General features: G+C 33.4%; 2 protein-coding genes and 2 long non-coding RNA genes across 5 annotated transcripts; 2 read left to right on the top strand and 2 right to left on the bottom strand.

Moving 5' to 3' along the window:
• Positions 1-5,347: 5,347 nt before the first annotated feature.
• Positions 5,348-7,395, bottom strand: LOC146955300 (uncharacterized). The gene is made up of 6 exons (XM_085721023.1): positions 6,865-7,395; positions 6,467-6,768; positions 6,248-6,368; positions 5,987-6,163; positions 5,827-5,895; positions 5,348-5,726 (listed from the first exon to the last, which is right to left on the bottom strand). Exons 2-6 carry the CDS (start codon positions 6,487-6,489, stop codon positions 5,526-5,528), a joined length of 591 nt encoding a protein of 196 aa, XP_085577149.1. The 5' UTR covers positions 6,490-6,768; positions 6,865-7,395; the 3' UTR covers positions 5,348-5,525.
• Positions 7,396-9,996: 2,601 nt separating this feature from the next.
• Positions 9,997-11,062, top strand: LOC146955299 (uncharacterized). The gene is made up of 2 exons (XR_015016574.1): positions 9,997-10,140; positions 10,645-11,062. It is a non-coding gene; the product is annotated as an uncharacterized LOC146955299 (long non-coding RNA).
• Positions 11,063-12,262: 1,200 nt separating this feature from the next.
• LOC146955298 (uncharacterized) lies at positions 12,263-15,765 on the bottom strand. Of its 2 annotated transcripts, XM_085721012.1 has the most exons (9): positions 15,364-15,765; positions 15,083-15,274; positions 14,445-14,996; positions 13,703-13,915; positions 13,415-13,612; positions 13,155-13,295; positions 12,762-12,878; positions 12,522-12,688; positions 12,263-12,326 (listed from the first exon to the last, which is right to left on the bottom strand). In XM_085721012.1, the coding sequence occupies exons 1-8, from the start codon at positions 15,763-15,765 to the stop codon at positions 12,545-12,547; spliced, it is 1,959 nt and encodes a 652-aa protein (XP_085577138.1). In that variant the 3' UTR covers positions 12,263-12,326; positions 12,522-12,544. The 2 variants fall into 2 exon arrangements, with proteins under 2 accessions (XP_085577138.1, XP_085577134.1); XM_085721008.1 differs by lacking the exon at positions 12,263-12,326 and having other exon boundaries at positions 12,341-12,688.
• An 84-nt stretch (positions 15,766-15,849) lies between these two features.
• Positions 15,850-19,833, top strand: LOC146955297 (uncharacterized). Its single transcript, XR_015016573.1, has 3 exons — positions 15,850-16,309; positions 18,060-18,188; positions 19,581-19,833. It is a non-coding gene; the product is annotated as an uncharacterized LOC146955297 (long non-coding RNA).
• Positions 19,834-20,316: the final 483 nt, after the last annotated feature.

The raw sequence follows: 20,316 nt of genomic DNA, 5'->3' as shown, positions 1-20,316 counted from the left end.
GTGTCAAAATAGTCCATGTGAGTAGCTTTTTTTTACATGAGTAGTTCTCTTGATAAAGACATTACGATATGTGTGGGTTGAAATTTGAATTTCATATTTCTCGTTTATTCACTTTAAAGGTGAATTCTAGCCATTGTGATATTTGGAAAAAAAAATATTATGTCAAAATAAATAATTAGAGATTAAATACTATGGTTAATAATAAAGTAATGTAGTGCAAGTATATGTTGCGTGATAAAATCAAATTTTGGTTAGCTCAAGTACTAAGAAACTTGGAAACAGTAGGTATTTGAATGAAGATCGTATGTTTGCTTTGACGGTGGAAATTTTACGTTAGGCTAAAATTACGGCAACAATTCGCATTTGAAGTGAAGTTAGGAATACTAACTTTTTAAAATCACGTTGAATTTGCATAGAAAAGCAAGAATATATCACCAAACGCCGGTAAATAGTTAAAGAAAAGGTTCAAAGTTATTAAAAAGAAAGGGTTCAATGCAATTTGATAGTATATTATTATTCAGGTTAATGCACATATACTAATACTAAACAATCATTCTTTAAAAAAAAAAAAAACTATATTCACAAATTCAAATAAACTATGTGGTCAAATGCAAAACAAAACAAAAAAAATATTTTTTTCTTGAAATAATAAAAAAAATATATATATTACTGTAGGTCAAATCAAAATTCATATGATTTTTTATATTTATTACTTACCTTTTTATTATATCCGTTTTTTAACAATCAACAAAATATGTATTAATCCCTTTTCAAAAGAAGTATATATAATAAAACATTTATTTATTTTTTAAAAGGTATATTAACCCATTTATTTGATTACTATATATAATATAAAAATTGGTTTTCTTTTTGGTTTTGAGTGTACGTACGTGTGTCGAGTCCTTGCGCACCGTCTTCCTCTTTTAGGGTTTGAGAGGTTTGACCGTATAGTGATTTTTCATTCTTTTTTATCGTGTTTCACATCGGTTTATTTTTACAATGTGTTTCACATCGGTTTATCCTGCATGTTTCAATTTTTCCTGCTTGCTTAATTCTCCTTGTGTCGATTCCATATCCCTCTTCTTCTTCTTCTTTATTCATTCAGAAAGATAGCGGTACAAGGCAGGGGTCAAGCACCAGAGTTTCAAGGCAGAGGATCTACATCTTCCTATTGTTCTCTCTAATCCATGTGCAACTAAACCTCTCTTAATTAGGGATCCACGATGAACCGCTTCTTTTTTTATTCAATTAATAAAGTTTTTTTATTCAGTTTATGATTAAGTGTCAGATTTGATTTGTATATGTTCGTTCTCTAATGCTTTTTCAAACCAATGATGAATGTGCTCTTTAGGTGGATTATAGGATTGACAACCATACTTCCCTCCGACCATGACATTAGTAAATTGCTTAGTTTCTCAATTAAATTCTTTTAATCAAATCTAAGTATGAGTTTAGGGTTTTGACTCATCTTAAAGGAACGCCGCAATTGTAACTAGTTGAATTGCGGCGACATAAAAATAAAACTCTACAACATAATCGTTGTTACGCATCTGGATCAAACCAACATAATCTTGCATTGGGGAAGACAAGTAAAACCCTGCAACCACTTTCATCTTTTTCATTCTACTTACTTCTAATCAATTCTGCTAATTGTTAAGTTGAACGACAATCCTTATGGAGACGATAACTTAGTACTTTATTACTTGTTACGATTTGGTGCACTTGCCAATTCGTCCATCACTATCAAAGATATTTGTTGGGCCCAGCCATATTCCATTAGATTGCTTAACACTTTTCCAACTTTACTGCTGATAGATTCCACCTATAAAACCAACAAATATTATATATTGTTGCTTTAGTTTATCAGTATTATTCATGCTAAGTTGACATACTATATTGTATTTTCTTATATGATGTCTAAGAACGAACACAACCTCACAAGGGATCATAAGTAAATGTCTGAGAAGGAAGACAACGTCACTTGTGTTGTAAAGATATGGTTTGATTTGTTGGAATCTCAAGACAATGCTTCCAAGGTAATTACGACTGATCATGACAATGTTTGATGATCGTTGTTGCCAGATTTTTCTCTAACTCCATTGCTCTACTAAGTACTTTGAATTATATAATCTGAATGAGTAAAAACTATATTCGAACTATATAATCTGAATTGTGAATACTATTCGAGCAATTGGAGCACTACATAGTATTGCACAGAGACTGGTATCCAGGGGCGGACCCACCGGATTATTACCCAATTTTTTTAAATATACTAGTCTTAACTAATGCATTATATATAATATACTCCTTCCGTTTCAAAATGAGTGTCGTTTTAGGTGTTTACACACATATTAAGAAATGCAATGATTAAAAGAAAGAGAATGGTTATTTTACCAAAGAGCAATGCTATTTATCAAGAAAAAAAACATCAAGAATTCTTCAAGAATAAAGAGTAGCCAATTACAATGCACTATTTGCCACAATTCAAGGAGGTGTGACTAAAAAATAGGAAGTGGACAAATAAATCATGCAATTAAAACTTGCCACATGTGTCTTGAAAAATTCTTGATGCTATTTTTCTAGATAAATAGCATTTTCCTTTACCAAATTATCCTTATTAACTATTGGTTAGTTTTAAAAGTAATACTTTGGAAGTTGTGTGCAGAGTATTAATTAGAGGGTACAATTGAAAAGAAAAAGTTATTATTGCATTGGAAACTGAAAGCGACACTCATTTTGAAACAAATTTTTTTGGCTAAAGCGACACTCATTTTGAAACGGAGGGAGTATGTTGGAAGATTATCATGATTAGTTACTTGGTTTAGTGGTAAATGCTTCATAACCCGGCAGTGCGTCTTGGGTTCAACAGCCTCTGCTTCCGTTGTTTTTGACATTTTTTCTTTAAAATCAACATGCTTTTATATCATTTACTTTTGACACTTTTGGCTTCCTAGCACGTTGACCTCCTATTCATGTGTAAGTAATATTGATAGTAAATATAATATTATAAAGTGAAGGAATAAAAAAAAACAAATCATGAATATAAAAATGGTTGCTTGGAATCAAACCAGTGACAAATTGGTAAAATGAACACTTCTAAACCATTTTGTTGTTGTATTTATTTTGTCACAAGTTAGCTTTATTAATATATATACTTTCTTCAAAGTTTTGCCACACCGGTATCGAAAGTCTGGTTCCGCCTCTACTGGTATCTTCTTATCTTCCTCTCAATCCATATAAGCCGAAATACATTTGTTTTGTGAATAAAAAAAACATTGGAATAACATTACATAATTTCTCCAAATTTTTACTATAGGTAAATTAGAGCATTGTTATTAGTCATATATGTAAATTAGAAAGGAAAAAAAAATAGTGAAAACTCTTTATAACTAGAGTGTTAATCTCTCTCTCTCTCTCTCTCTCTCTCTCTCTCTCTCTCTCTCTCTCTCTCTCTCTCTCTCTCTCTCTCTCTCTCTCTCTCTCTCTCTCTCACACACACACACACACAAGTATAAGTCAGGGTCCGTTGACATCAGATGTAAGTCATTTTGAATTGAGCAATGATATTTGAACAACCATTTGCTAACAACTTCTATGACAACCTCATTTTTCTCTCTCTTTTCATTGGTCAAAAACAATGGAGAGAAAAAAAGGAAGAGAGAGGGTAAGAATATAATGTGAGTATGAGAGAGAAAGTTGTCTAAAGTTGTCAAAAAGTGGTTGTACAAATATCATTTCTCTTTTGAATTACACCAAATCTCGACCATTAAAATTAGTAAATCATATGGTTTGTGTATGGACATTGACGATCATCAATTTTACGATTCCAAAGTAATATATAAATTTCTTAATTTTCAATTTCACTTTTTGATAATTGATACCCTTTTACATTTCTATCATGACCATGTATGGACATTTGCTATTGTTATTAATCAAAACTTCAATTATAAATTCCAATTCGTCTCTTGATTTCTCTTTTATCCACCTACTTCTTTGGTTGTTTTCTGATTTTGCAAAAATAATGCTCAGAGTCGATCCAGAAGCATCATCACTTTCATCGAGATTTGAATTTTGATATCCTTTTACCAACCGAGTTAAGCTCACGGAGATATAAGTCAAATGACTTACACATGGTATCAACGGGTCTTGACTATATATATACACACACAAAATCTATTTATTTATTTTGATTTTTTTTAGTTTATTACAAATAATTATAAAATTTCACCTTTTTATTTTTGAAGGAACACTTATTTTAATTTTTAAATAATATATATAAAAAATGGAGCTATGTTTTCGTAATATTAACCAAAAACATTATTTTGTCTAAAAGTAACATAAATGATTCAAAAACATACAAGATACATAAATGATTTTTTTTTTAGAGAAGATACATAAATGATTATAATCCTTCCAATAAAAATCAAAATTCAAACAATTTCTTTATAAAAAAATCAAAAGGCGTTGGGACAGTTTCTTCTAAACTAAATTACATGAAAGTCGTTTCATTGTTGTTTTGCTAACATTGTCCTTCTATTTCCGTCATAACATTTATTGCCACAAAATTGCAAATACGACAAACGAGAATGAAATCATTTTGTGTACTCAGAACTCAGAAGCAATAGTGACGACATTGTGACTGTGAGTTAACTAGACTCTTGACCCGCGCTATCGCGCGGGTCTGCCAAAGATTTTTGATACATTTCAATAGCTATCAACTAAAACATGTTTTTGCAAAAATATATCATTATAGGATGGCATCATTGATCAAAACTACAGACAGGATGCTAACCATTAAATTGGTACTTATGGATGTTCATCACTTAGATGATACTTGAGTGTAATAAATTCATTCGATGCCTTAGATACAATTAAATACTAAACTCAGTTCATGGACAAATCAATGATAAAATTGATACTAAACTTATAAGGTAGCTATTACCTTCCAACTTAATGAGTAATAGCTTATTGCCTTTTATCATAATGAAACTATTAAGAAACACACTATTAAGAATACTTATAAGGTCATCTGATTTATGGAGATCTTAAGGAGTAATAGCTTATTGAGTTTCTGAAGGTAGCTATAACCTTCCAACTTAATGAGTAATAGCTTTGTGCTGCTATACATTAACGTGAAGACATACTCGATATTTAGTTGCAAGCGCTATTCAAAATATGCCTTAGCTTTAAAAAAAACTCACAACTTAACAGTTGTTTTTTGAACATAACCACGTAAAAGGAGTTATGGATATCAAAATTAAAGCAGATCACAAAGCTTAAACCAAACAATATAATAGCTAAATCCATAATATAATTCAAAAGAGATAGTAATATAGTGCAAAATCCGTAAGGAAAGTGATAAGATAGCTGAATTAAAACTGACAAAATTACACACCGTATAAGGCATGTTTAGTACAAAAACAACATAACAGAAACTTAATGTTCATTGAACTTGATTGAATTCAAACTTAAAACGGAGAAACAAAATAGCAACCATTGCAGACAACGTAGATCTTCCGCAACAATCAATCAACGTCTTCAAAATTGACAGGCACAATCCTTGGTTCCTTTGTGGTTGATGCGTCACCTTCACCGAGGACAATGTCATCCAATGATTCGACACAATCAACACCTCTCTTTCCCAAACTCTTGCTAGTTGGAGTCATAACCGGTTCGACAACCATATTTTCGTCCTTGTTGTTTGACCCAGCACCTTCGCTAACATCCTATTGAATTTCAATTTCGTTAGGATATAGCGTGATTGATTTATGCAGTAACGTTACATACTAAGACAAAAGGCAGAAATTAAAAAACATATAATTTTACCAATGTCTGGTTATCTGCTAGCTGAGAAACAGCTTGAACATATTCTGCCTCTTCCTCGTCATTTCCAGGCTGAGATACACAAAACTTTATTTAATTAGACAAACAGCAGATTTTGTTATACAAATATATGATATGTAGTTTAGGCTAGTTGAGAGCTTACGTTAATTCCATGATGCGAAATGAATCGCGTAATGATTTCATCATCAGCAGTCATTTTCTTGACAGTATAACAACACCAGTTGCGATACAGATTTGAATCATTCACCTCAACCTTAAACAACATCCTCTTGTCAACAAACAGATTCAGCTCTTCAGGATAACTGCTGCCAACATTGTTCTGCAGACACAATAAAGCATAAAATAGTGAGTAGAAATTAAGGATATTAATTGGCAGGACAAAGTTGTGGAGAAAAAAAAACACCTCAGCAATGGCATCAACCAAGTCTTGTGCAGACCTTCCCAACTTCTGTGCAACAATGCGATCAAATAAAACGAAAGTAGTTGATCCAGTGTTATCGATGACTTGAACATGAACCTTAAACCTGGTAATAAGGAACACGCAGCCACAGTGAATTTTTAACCTTAAAGCAAACAACTATGTAGAAACACAAACTATTTTCTATTTTCAAGTGTATTTTGCCTTGGCACAGCAGTTCGAGGCATGCTGCACTTATCATAGTAAATCTGACCATTAATGACAGTAACTCTGGAAGCACATTTGGTGCACGCACGATAGAACCACCCAGCGTCAGACTCAAGCTCACATGTTCTTGCCACCTATTGTTGGTAGACTATACTCCAGCAAAATCATATGCATACTTCCAACCTCAGCTGCGTTGAAACGGTCAGGAGTGGTCCAAAGATTAATCATCCTACCATGGATCTGGAACTCAATTCTTCCACCAACAATGTATGCAAACTTAGTGAGCTTTGGAGCTTTTCCTGAGATACCAAGAAAATTGTTAATATACAGGGCACAAAATAATTCTTAAAAGAAAAACATGAAAACAGTTAATATATGAGATTGCAAAAACAAACCTTTGGATGCCATGACTTTAATTTGCAAAGACAAACTTTTCTTATGACTGTTATGAACTCTTAGTTCTTAGAGATAATGACCAAATGCAACAAATGGGGGCTTGTATTTATAGTGGATGCGCCAGAAGGAATTGCTCAACACATAACAACAACGCATTAAATGATGTCTGTAGAATGCTGGAGTATAGTCTACCAAATACTTGGAGGGCGAGTCCAGGGTTGGACAAAAACACATTGAGCACACAACCTTCTACACTAAGTCTGCTCATTAATTAGGTAGTTGCACATGTCAGCCTATCACATAAGCTTATCACATTGAGATACCAAAATGGCAATAATAATTAATGAACCATGGGGCTTGCAAATACTTGGTGGGCGCCAAAGCCAGATCATTTAATACATGTAGTTGGGTGATTAGGGCAATATTGCAAGGCGCCAAAACATGGTTTAGGCTAAAAGGATTAAACATAGAGTGGGCCCTTGCTGCAATTAGGGTTAGGGATTAACTCCAATCAGACTACCTTTGATTTTAAGTAAGTAAGATTCGTTTTGGAGGAAAGCACAAAAATGTCCCTATTGTGGCAGAAAGAGTACTTCGAGACGAGGAGAAATGTTAAGAAGACGCACTTTTCAACATATTTTATTTAATTGATTAAAATTTATTTGAATCTACTAAATTTATATGGGACTCATATGATTTTGTAGGATCTATGTCAATTTTAACTAATCAAATGAGTATGTTGAAAAATGTGTGTTAAAATGTGTGTTGTTAGTATTTCTCTTGAGACCAAATACAAAACTACTTTGAGGGCTAGAAATTAGGAACCGTTTCGTATTAATGTTTTAGCAGCATCCCTTAGGGTGTGTTTGGATCACCAAAGAAAGTGAGAGGAAAGATTGTAAGAGGAAAGATTGTTAGAGGAAAGAAAATATGAGGAAAATGAATGGAAAGTGAGATGATTGTTTTAGTTGTTTGGAATGAGTGAAAGTGAAAAGAAAGTGAAAGGAAAGAAAGATATATATTTAATAAAATGACTAAGATATCCCTATAAGAAGGTGATTTATATATAATAACTAATTTAAAGTTTATAATTTAATTAATAGTAAAAAAATACATAACGGTACGATTAAAAAAAAACCGGAAAGATTTACTTTCATTAGTTATATTTTAATTTTAATTTAGAATATTTTAATGTGAAGTTGTAAAGCATTTGCTTTGTGGGTTTTTATGTAATTTTACTTAAAATAGTGCAATCACCATGCTTTCCATCCTCAAGAGCGCAGAAACATATTTTGTATGGGGCCCAGTCAACAGTACCTTTCCTCCCCCATTTTGATGTGGTTCCAAACAAAGGAAAGAATGTCAATCCTACTACTTTCTATCCTTCTTCAATCTTTCCTACTAGTTTCACCCAAAACAAACAGACCCTTAAGGATGAGTTTTGGGAGTGTGATAACTGGTAATTTGGTATGTTATTACATTATACTTGTCCTCTATAATCTATGATATATTGACTGATTGCATCTTATAAGTGACTATTTAGAAATTTATGGTTTTATATAATTTTTAGTGTTATTTAATCATTTTGAATTAGTAATAGTTGTTATGGATGTTCTGTGGAACATGATGAAGAGTTGCACCGGAGATCCAAGTAGCTACAACATGGAAAAGGAGTATGACAAAGTATGAAAATACATTACTAGAAGAAGTATGATGATATACCGATGCAGATCGTCCAGGAAGGTCAAATAATTGTTTTCTAAGTCTTTTTATCTGTTTTCCTAAACGGTTATCTTTATTTTATTTTTGTGACACTTATGATTTATTTTATGTCATTGCAAACAAGTTTATTACTGGAAAACTATAGGAAGCTACATCGTCCTAGACCCTGTGGTATCAATATCTTTTTATACTATAACTTGGACAGTGTATATTTGCACTTAGTCAAACCCGAAATACTTGGGCTTTGTTTGCGAGTTTGGAGGAGAATGGATGGGAGGGGTTTAGAAAAAAAGGAAGGAGAAAGTGGAAGAAATGAATGACATTAAAAGGAGACGACCTTTCGGGTTCATTTTTCTTCATAATACAAAATCCTCCTAATTTTGAGGAACTAAAAAATTGTATCAGATGAGGGTTTTGGGGAGGTTTTGAAGGGTATACATGAATTCTAATTTTTTTTTAATATATGTAGTTATAATATTCTTAAAATTAAAAATATATTAATCGTAAGCATTAATTTATCGTTCTCTAAATAATTACTTTTTCAAAAATGTGAAGGATTTTACCATTTTTCTCTATTTCCAATCCTCCAAAGACTTTCATTCCACTCCCCTACAAACTCCCAAACAAAGTCTTAAAGTATTCTAGGAAACACTAACTATCTCTCTTCGAAATCAGCCAAAGGTGCATATGGTTGTTCAACTTCTTTTTCTTTTCCATTTCCCTATTCGCTACCCAATCATTCTTAAGCTCATTAACCACCTCCTCAACATCACAAGGATCCCCATGCAACCCATGTTTGACATTATGTTCAAAATTAACATATTGCGACTCAGACTCCTTAAAAAAAATCATCCCCGGAGCACATCCCACATTCCTCCACCAATTTAATATCATACGTTTTACCATCAATTAAAAGATTAGCTATTGTTCTTTCAAAAAAAAAGATTAGCTACTGTATTCACCACCTCCTAGACATAAGAATAAGTGCAAAATCGTGTCTTTCCTTGTCCAAAGTGTTACTATCCATCTGAATAAAATGACCACACATCGACACACTAAGTTTAAAAAAATTCGAATTCCATGCATGCACCAAGACTCCATACATACAAATCCATGCACCTATATCATACTTTACATCATTTGGAGACTTTCTTAAATTTGTAAAAAAAAAAAAAAAAAAAACATACCAAAGAAACCAATCACGTAGTTAAGACAAACGCCACATTCTCATTTCCCAAACAACGAAGAACAACGAAGAAACCATGTTGATTTTGCGACACTTCATCTGCGACCCCTACCTTGTAACTGCCTCAAAATTCACATTTGCAACGGTTGTTGCGACTGTTTGGGTCAACCGTCGCAAGTTTTCTTTGTTAAATGAATTAAAAGGCACGCCCATTGTTCCCTCAGCGACGTGACTTAAGTGTTATGTCAGCAAAACAGAACACACAAACCTTCATTTTTCCAACTTCTCAAAACACGAAATTTTTTCCTCCAAGTGCGATTTTCACCATTTTTGCGCCATTCAAAGCCAATTTCTCTCACAATATCAAGTAAGTGATGATCATCCTACTCCATTCCAATTTTTTTGGTTGAAATTTTAGAATTTCGTAAGAAATTTAACATTTCTAGGTTTTTATAAATTTGCCTTGCATGTTAGTTTTGGTGATTGTTAGTGATGAATTAAGATAGAAAATGTATTTTAGATGTTGTTTTGAGTGAAATGTGGTAGTTTTAGGTATTTGAAATTGTTTGATTTTAAGTTGATTGAAATATGAACTCTAGGTGTTTGATAAAATGTCTCAATGATTTTTTTGTTTTGTTTTTTTGGATTGTTAATGACGAAATTTGTTAGAAATATGTTTGTTAATGTTGATTATAGTTAGTTAGACTGCAATGTGATAGTTTGCAGATTGAAATGACACTGCCGAAATATAAGTGTTGTTGTTGAATGGTTAGAAATGTCGTCTATTTTTTGCTTGCAATTTGACAGTTTGCGGATTGAATGTTTTTGACACTACCAAAAATGTCTCATTGAATGATTTTGTGTATTGAAGATTTGAAAGCTGAAATTGAAGAGGTGAAGACTGAAATTCCAGTGCAGCACAATGCTGGGTTTGATAAAGCAGTCAAGCAAATTTTAGTTTCAATATCTGAACTTAAAAGTTAAACCTTGACCAAGTTGGATTGTTTATAATTATTCATATTTCTTTTGGATCGAAATTTTACCTTGATGAAGTTCATTGTGAGGAAATGCCCTCTTAAACTTATGTATTTTGCCCTCTTAAATTGTTGTTGAATGCACTAACTGAAGTGTGGTAGTGGTGATCTTTAGTTGGAACATAAATGCAGCCGAAATTGTTAGTGTGGTATTGCTGGTCTTTTTACATTTTAACTTTATTGTTGGGACTTAAGATCCATTATTTGTTACTATTGCTTAAGATCACTGTTTTAGAAAAGGGTTTCTCTTGTCAATGTTGTATTGAAGGATCATTTTTAAAATTGAAGACTCTATCTTGGAAATGATTAACAATTGTGTTTAGACACAAATTACTTTTTTTTTTTTGAATGGATTTAGACACAAATTACTAATGTGAAATACCAATAATAGTACCACCAAAGTAATTGTTAATGATGTTAATCAATTTTTTTTTGTAGAGTAATTGTTTGCAATTTGTTCAGTAAATTTTTGTGACGTAGTACTTTTCTTTTTATGGACACGAGTAGCCTTGGTTGCTTTTTAATTTTTCTTATTATTTAGCAATGAAGTAGTGATTCTCTTGGCCTTTTAAAGATCATGGAAAACTTTGAGGTTAAAGAGTGAATGATAAGAAGAACCAGGGGAAATGAGAGTTTTTTTTTACCCGTGATCAGTGCTAAGACATATGGCTGTTTGGATTGTGATAAATTAGAAGAATTGACGGATTAATTAGAGAATATGTGTTGAAGGAAGAGATAAGGAAGGTTATTTATATATATTATCATTATTATGAATTTAAGTTCTAAAAAAATTATTAATTGAATTTAAAAAATTTGCACCCTAACCAATGTCTTAGGTCTTGGCTACGCCATTGCTCAAGGTGAAGCAAGCCCACTTTAGTACCTTGAAGAGAAGAGAATGCAAGAACAGGGGAAGGCTCATTAAATTTATAATGTGCAGGTATAGTTAGTTCACGATTATATGAGTCAAACATGATCATTTCTAATTGACTTAACTTAACTTTTATGTGGAAAATTGTATCTATTTGATGGGTGAATTACCACTTTGGATTCTAAAATCAAATCATACGCTGAAAAAATTATTTAAAACATTGGAATCAATGAATTCATTTTATGTGTCAATGAATGTCTAAATCAAGTTTGTAAAGATAGAAAGTCATTTTCTATCAGTTAGTAGAGACAATTTATAATATATGTAGGAGCTATGGTTCGAACGACAGAGACTCCACTTACTCGCCTTAAGTGGCATCATCTATTTCTACAGCCATAGAGTTTTGAAGGTTAATTGTGGTGTGAAAGTATTTTGGGATCTTCTCTAAATTCCAAGACTAGTTTGTCAATATTCTTCCCAACCATAAGATGAGTTTGCTGCTGATTAGGAATTATTCCACAAGAATTTTTTTGAATAACGCAATAATGTGTGGTTGTTCTTCAAGCATTGACGGATTAGAACCCTTAGAAAGTTATTTTACTTTTAATTACACGCGGATTGGTTCTTCAAGCATCAACGTATTGAAATCTTAAGAGTCAAAATGGAAGAAGATAACACAATAATTATGAGTTTAAAATAACAAGATCAAAACATATGCGCGGCTGCTGGCATAATCAAAAGGAAATCCAACTCAACATACTGATCTGTTCTAGCCTGAATGTTGCAGTACAGGACTTCACAAATTAGTGCCATCAAAACCAAGTCAGAAGGTTAATCACTCACTCTTTGTCAACATATATTACATGTTATAACAGCTGATGTTCCTGTTTCATCTGATATTGCAGGACATCATCTTTTGTAGGTAATGCACAAATTGCCCCTCTCCTGGTCACCATGATCGCGCCACATACACTGGCGAAATATAACGCCTTCCGGAGACGTTTCTCATCCTGCCACACAAAATAAACACTCACAACTTTTTTCTAAATCAACAACTAGAATGTGTAAAGATATCTGAATTACCTTGAAAATACTTGGGTCAGAAGCTATGTAGTAGAGAATCCCACTAACAAATGCATCACCAGCACCAGTTGTGTCAACAGGTTCAACATTTAAACATCTAACTTTGCCCTTAAAATCCTGCACAAAAATTTAGTAATCACTATTAGCTGAATGCTGGTCACTCACATGACAAGATAGTACTGTGAAATATTAAACCTCGAAGCAAACCTTGCTTATGTTTTACAAGTTGCCATTCGTCATTGAGTGTCGAAATTGTTAATTTACATTCGACAAGTCACAGCCAACATTTTATTCCACTCATCCGAATAAAGAGCAAAGAAAATAATGAAACGATGGATTATAAAACCTATTCAGACAATTAAAATATGAGTTAAATGACTTTGGCAAGCTTACGTTGGTGTAATATCTACAACCCTCCGACCCACTGGTAACAATTAGAAGCTTGAGAGCAGGGTGAAAAAGCTTTTTTATTACATCATCAGCATCACAAGGATCACCAGCATCAATCAAATGAGTGATATCATCTTTGCTGATCTGCAATACATAAGAAAATAACACTTCAGATAGACTCAGAGAAAGAATGTAGAATGACGTGCAATGGCATTTATAAAGTGTATTGCATAAAAGTGAAAAACTAGACAAATAAAATTTACCTTTATGACATCGGCTAGATTCCATATGCTCATTATACCCTTTCGAGCAGCCTCGGCTGATGGCCATAGTTCCAATCTCAATTTCGGATCATACGAGAGAATGCAATCACAGGTTTTAGCAAAACTCAAGGCAGCAAGATAAGACGCCTTGCATTGCTCATCAATCAAACCGATGGAACCATAATGGAATATTTTAGCCTGCAGTCAGTATTAAATTAAAATTATACAGACTTAAACCATCGGTCTTTATGGCCACATTTTATAAACAGAGATGGAAATTAAAGGCACCTTCTCGATGAGTTTACGATCAAGCTCTGACTCATACAGAAGCATATTAGCATTAGGATTTCTGAAAGACAAGCACTTGCGCTCCCCATCAGCTCTAAGTAAAACATAATACAATGTGGTGCTGGCATTAGAATCAACCAGCATGCCAGATGTATCAACATTATTCTCCTTTAAAATATCAACCAACGTATACCCAGATTCATCTGCTCCAACCTAAAACGCAGATGATAATGAGTTAAGCTATCATTTTCTCAGCCAACATAGATTCACATCCCTAAAATTCAGAATACTACTGCAAGAAGTATTATTCCTAGGTACAATCTACAAGTAAATACATGATATCTGTAGGAAAATCTTTTAAACTAATTTAATTTAACAATAAGAAAAGGGAAAAAGGTAGAATGTGGTGGAAATGGGAAGTTATGGTTGGTTAGGTTTTAAAGTGGTTTCTATTTGATGGGAATGAAAAATAGAAAATACGGGTAAAAGATATTCCTCAAAATGCATGAACTTTAACCATTACATTCCCAGGCTCACTTTTCAGTGAGTTTATTTGTTTACCTTGAAACACACACACACACACACACACACACACACACACACACACACACACACACACACTCACACACACACACATGCCATTCAGAAAAGTGTAATCAATTTCAAATTTCTTAAATATATGAAGATTTGAACAAATCAAACATAGAAGTCCTGTAGATAGTAACAAGACATAGATGTACACCTTGCTCATAAATGCAGATGAACCCCCCAACTTAGAGATGCCAACTGCCACGTTTGCAATAGCACCACCAAGATCTATCCAGGAAAAGCAACCAGACGGTTCGTGAATAGCCATGTAATCTATCAACAGTTCACCGAAACAAACAACCAGTCCACTTGTTTTGCTGCAGTAGGGCCTGGACACAGGAGGTAGTACTCCATCCTTATTAGCTTCTGTATTCCGTAAGTTACAAGTAAAACCTTTGCTTGCTAGGAAATTACGAGTGTCAAAACTAAATGGGTAGGGCTTGGACAGAGGAGGAGGTAGTACTCGATCCTTATTAGCTTCTGTATTCCGTAAGTTACAAGTAAAACCTTTGCTTGCTAGGAAATTATGAGTGTCAAAACTAAATGGGTAGGGCTTGGACACAGGAGGTACTCCATCCTTATTACCAGCTTGGACAGTATGAGTGCTGTCATCATCAACATCAACTAATCCTCCTCCCAATACTACAATATTTTCAGGAAGCAGCTTGAAAATTCCTTTGGACACGCTTACATTAGAGAATTTGATCTACAAGAAGCAAATAATAAAAATTATATATGTATGTATGTATGTATTCAGATGAAAAGGATGATGTCTTGTGACATGGAAGAAACCTTTAATCCAAGAGGCGCAGAAGGTTGAATGTCTTGAATAGGCCTGTGGTAGGTCTCTATTCCATAGACTTTATTAACACCATCGGTCATTGACAACATCAACATCCTACCAACCCGTGGAGGAGGTATAGCAAACCTTGGAGGAGGTATAGTATCCCTTGGAGGAGCATAGATACTCATAAATTCATCGACCTGCCAATGCATTTGGGTTCCGCAAATTCAACAACAGAATTGAAACAATCAATTAACTGAATGGAACGGAACGGGATCGAAATTGAAACCTGCAATATGAAGGGACCATCGAGAGTAGTTCTCGATGTAGTTGGGAGCATTAAATCATTATGGTTATAGCTATAGCTAGGAAGTATACCACTACCACAAGAATTGAGATTGGAAAACAGAAACTTCTCGAAACACATTTCAGCCTTTTTGAGGTCATCCAAGCCATTTATCGAATCCCCTAGTTGGCCAAGACAATCATCAACTTTTTCTCTCTTCAAATAAAACCCTAGTTTCATAAGCTGTTGGTAAATGGGGCAATCGGAGACGTCGCCAGAGATTTCGACCGTTTTCGAGGGAACTTTTTGATGTTGCGGCAGAGACTGATCTACGACGGCGGCGGCGGTTTTGCTCCTTCTTTTCGCCTTTCCCATGGTTTTGCTCCTTCTTTTCCCCTTTCCCATCGTTTCTTTCTTTTTTTTTATTTTTTTAAATTGACACAGATCATAGATTTACAATATATAAAGATAAAGATGAATTCTGCTCTTTACCCAACAAAAATTGCTCATTCCCAAGACAAATTTGCCTCACTTTGTGATTTCATTTACGCTCTACCCAAATTTTCATTCCCCGCTTTCTCACTTTCCCCCAAAACCCCCAAATCTCCATCTCACTCTCAAACTTCACAATCTTCACTCCTTGAATTTCGATTCACAAACTTCACTCCAGTTCCTCGTTTAACTTCCTCACTCGTTCACCAACTCACTCTAGTTCCTCTCAGTGCTGCTTCCTCTCAATCCTTATGCCTTCTCACACTCGAACACTCGCTCTCGCACTCCCAACCTAGCTCACACACTTGCTCTCGATTCAGATCCAAAACCTAACCTAGCTCTGAATCGGTCCAATCGGTGTTCAACTCACTCAAACGGCGCTCAAACGGAACTCAAAGCTCAATCTCAGAATCTTCTCACTCACTCACTCAATCGGAACTCAAACGGTGCTCAAAAGGTGATCACTCAATCTTTGTTCTCTATGTCTATCTCACTCTCAATCGTTCACCACCCAATCTTCTGGATAATTTTTTTTTTAAAGAATTCTTAGTTTTTTTTGTTGATTTCAGTGATTATTTTTGTTATTATGTTGATTATTTTTGTTTTCTGAGTGATTTTCCATGCTATTGAATATGTAATGCTCTTAATCTAGTTAATAATAATGATAATTTGAATAAAACATACATGGTTCTTAAGACATAGAGGGGAATGTGTTATTTGGTAAGAAAGGGATAAGAATTTGAGCCTGTGGTTATGGATTTTAAGATAGTAGTGGGAAATTTGTTATTTCTTTTATATTATAAAATTTCTAGCAGTAGATGGAACGATGTTATTTGCCGGATCATACTTTCTGGTTGTATTTAATCATGACCCAACTTGGATTAAGAAATGCAGAAAACATGTATGTCTATTATAATGTCAATTCTATTGTGATTGTTGCTTCGGATTGACTTGCTTATCGATTGCTTAGAATGCAATAGAAAACTAGTGCCCTGATAATGTCAAATTTGGTTTACGTATATCTGGTGAACCTTTTTGATCATATCCTGTAGCTTATATTTTAGATATTTTGTTTGCTACGTTCCTAACTTAATAAATTTCCTATTATTAAGTGTTTTTGTTTTTTATTCCATTCTTCTCCCTGTATTTATTTCAATGTGATTTTGTCTGAACATTGAATTTGAATACAACAAAATTAAATAATTTGAATATTTTAATATGCTGAGATATTTTTTATGATAAGACGAGACAATTCTTTTAGAGTTATTTGATAAAAAATTTGCTTGTTCCTTGTGTGGTTATATGGAAATTTATGTGAAAAAAATATCCATAAATTGAAATGATGTACATTGACCGATCTGTGGATCAATATTTTTGTTCTGGTATCTTTAAAGCTCTGGTTTTCTGCTATCTGCATTGCACTACCTCATGAAACAATGATGTCCTATTTTTCAATCATTTTGAACAAACAGTATATGCTTTTAAACTCTTATTTGTTTTGTTTGTTTATGCATTGATATCTTTTTCTTTTCTTTTTGATATTGGATTCGGTGATAATGTACTTAACCAACAATTGAAACATTGCTTTCAAAGTTCTTGAAGACCGGAATGATGAAGGTTAAGATTTCAATAAATTTGTTTTGTTAATGGTGATCTAACCTCAAACTAATGAGATATATGAAGAAGCAATAATTTTGAATCCATGAATAGTATCTTAAGTATCTTAAACCAATCAAATATGAAATAGACCTGTTTGGATCAAGTTATGAGATGAAGAAGTATCAATATTTTTAGAGGATATGAATATATAGTTATTTTTACTTATTTCTGCATTAAAATGATTGTGACATGTGAGTTGTGAAGTGAGTATAGGGAAGACATAAATACTTTGAATAACACTTAATTTATTCGTGAGCACTAGGTTAGGAGGCATGTCACATTCAGATGGCACTAGGTTAGGTTTGCAAGTGAGTGTGTGTGTGTGGCTGCTATTTATTGCTATTGTTTACTTTATTTGAGGTGTTAATGTCACCAGATTCAAAGTCGTTGGTAATTGTATGTCAGACTATCTAATGACATTGCAAACATCGTTAACGTGATTGATTTATTTGAGGCTATTGATTATATGAGTTAAATGTCTGCTATTTTCTATTTTATTGGTGTTATTTATCAACATGTTAACTCTACTAACAAAATGCTTACAACAGATTCACAACAGGTCTGATCTGTTACGTGCATATTGTGTCGCTTTGTCATCTGCTCTGTTTGTGCTTACTTCCTTTTGTGTCGCTCTCTGTTCTGCGCGCTATTGGTTTTTTAAGTCTGCTGCTGTTTATGTAAGTCTTTTTTCCCTCATGTTTTTTGATCTTCGACTGTTAGTTTGCACATTTTTTTGATATGTTATTGATGAAACTGTTTTTCATTGTGTTGTAAAATGGGGATATAGATTATGTCTTATCGATTTGCTTCTGTTTGGTGCTTTTTGTGATGGTTGTATAAACTTGTTCTAAAATATAATGACACCTAGCTGTGATTTTCCAAACTACATACTGTAAACACACTGCTTCTAAGTACACTTTACTTTTTTAGTTGGTTGTGTGAATCACTTTTCATGAATATTTGTATTGTTTTGACATGACTATCTTTAAGTGAATATAAGAGATTTTTGGGCTGCATTATATTATAAGAGATTTAAGGATTTCATTTGAAAGCTTATAAATAAATAAATTTTTGGGCTGCCTCTAAGATGTCATTGTTGTTCCATGAACCTGAAGTGTCCTTGAAGTTAAAGCCTCTCTTATTGCAGTTGTCATTGTCCCCAGTTACGTAATCATTCCATTTGGAAGCTGAACTGTCGATTGTTTGTTTGCATCTATGAGTCCTCTGATTAGCTGTTGTCACTATGTTATTTCTTTGTGAGTTGCTTTCAGTCATTAATGTGATTCTTCTCTGATCTTTACTGGCTCCCTTGCATCTGTGTGTAACCAGTTTAAAGAAGGGAATGTGAGGATATTATCTGTTATCAATAAGTTAGTTTAGGTTGAGATTTTCTATCTTGAATAAGATCCTAGATCACAGCTTTATCTTATCTTTACTATGTTTTGTTATCCTTATGTAATCATCTTGTGATAGCCAGTTGAGTTATTAGTATCAATTAAGTTAGGTTTTCACTCATTCAAGTTAGTACAGTTATATCTAACATGAAGTTCAAGCTTATCTTCAGTCTGAGCTTCAAGTTGCCATTGTTATCCTGACTTATATACAGCAGCTTCTCTGGCAACTGTTGGCTTGCATTTTTTTTTTTTTAGTATAATTTCCCTTCGAGTCACATATAGCTTGTTTAATCAATTATGCCCCTTCCACAATCAAGTATTCAGCTTTAATCAATAATCCATCATTGCTAGCTAAGATCTTTTACTTTGACATGTTTTAACATGTTTTAAGAAGAATGGTTTCCCTCTTGGATCTAAGCCAAAGGAAAAATGATTAAGCTGTGAATAATGTCATTAGTCAAGAAGATTGTGATGACCAAATAGATAGTTGCAATCATTCTGAATTTTCTCTATGTTTTGGCCTATTTCTTTGTCTGTTCTCAGTATTATTGTAGTGACTCATATATTGCTGAATCATATTTATGACGCTTTCTGCATAGTAATATTTTTTTGGTGCCCTACGTGTGCTTCATGCGATTTACTATTCACTGTCTTATTTATTTTTCTTCTTTTCAGCCAACAAATTTAGAAACAACAAGAGATGTAGACATTCATCTGAGGCTAACCGCCCTGAGGATCATTGAAGCAACATCACTAGGGAATATTTAGATATTTTATGGACTTCTAATTTTGGTACAGTTGTTTTGAATATTTAGTCACTAGTGTTTCGGTTTTTTGAATGTTTGAACTAGGTACTTTATCTTTTGTTTTAGTTAAGTTGATGTATGGATCAAACTTCTTACTCATTTTATGAATGAGATTTACTATGTATATTTTTGCATTTTAAGTCTTTACTAATATATTTATTGTAGATTGTCTTCAAAGTCTAGAGAGAAAAAAATTTAAATCAGGCCATATCAATTTCAAAAATAAATAAATATTTGCGACTTTTTAAAAAAAAAAAAAACATTTGCGACTGTTCAAACAGTCGCAGATTATTAAGTTCAAAATTTTAAATTTGACATTTGCGACAGTTCGGAACTGTCGCAGGTCCCTTCAAAACCATTTGAAAGCTCTTCATTTGCGACTGTTGAGAACTGTCACAGCACCTTTTGCGGCAGTTAAAGCGACTGTTCTAGGAAGGGTCGCAAATGATAGTTGCGACCCCAACTTTGGCGCCTGTTGGGGAACAGTCGCAAATGTACATTTGCGATCCTTCTAACAGTCGCAATCAGTTATTTTAAAAGTAGCAAAATGCAAATTTTCTTGTAGTGATTGACCAAACCACCCGCTAGAAAATCACCCATTAGAA

This window comes from Medicago sativa, chromosome 1 (assembly GCF_051527215.1).
Source record: "Medicago sativa cultivar Bolivia chromosome 1, Bolivia_mono, whole genome shotgun sequence".
In the NCBI taxonomy this organism is placed as follows: domain Eukaryota; kingdom Viridiplantae; phylum Streptophyta; class Magnoliopsida; order Fabales; family Fabaceae; genus Medicago; species Medicago sativa.
This window is presented reverse-complemented; position numbering and strand designations above follow the sequence as displayed.

What these genes read in the sequence shown, in the direction of transcription:
- LOC146955298 (XM_085721012.1), bottom strand. Translation starts at nt 15,765, where the DNA reads ATGGGAAAGGGGAAAAGAAGGAGCAAAACCATGGGAAAGGCGAAAAGA. An exon ending in ATGGTCCCTTCATATTGCAG is followed by an intron (nt 15,275 to 15,363) that starts GTTTCAATTTCG and finishes ATGCATTGGCAG; the next exon opens with GTCGATGAATTTATGAGTAT. An exon ending in ATCTAGCCGATGTCATAAAG is followed by an intron (nt 13,296 to 13,414) that starts GTAAATTTTATT and finishes TATGTATTGCAG; the next exon opens with ATCAGCAAAGATGATATCAC.
- LOC146955300 (XM_085721023.1), bottom strand. Translation starts at nt 6,489, where the DNA reads ATGCCTCGAACTGCTGTGCCAAG. An exon ending in CCTCGAACTGCTGTGCCAAG is followed by an intron (nt 6,369 to 6,466) that starts GCAAAATACACT and finishes CCTTATTACCAG; the next exon opens with GTTTAAGGTTCATGTTCAAG. An exon ending in TAGCAGATAACCAGACATTG is followed by an intron (nt 5,727 to 5,826) that starts GTAAAATTATAT and finishes GAAATTCAATAG; the next exon opens with GATGTTAGCGAAGGTGCTGG.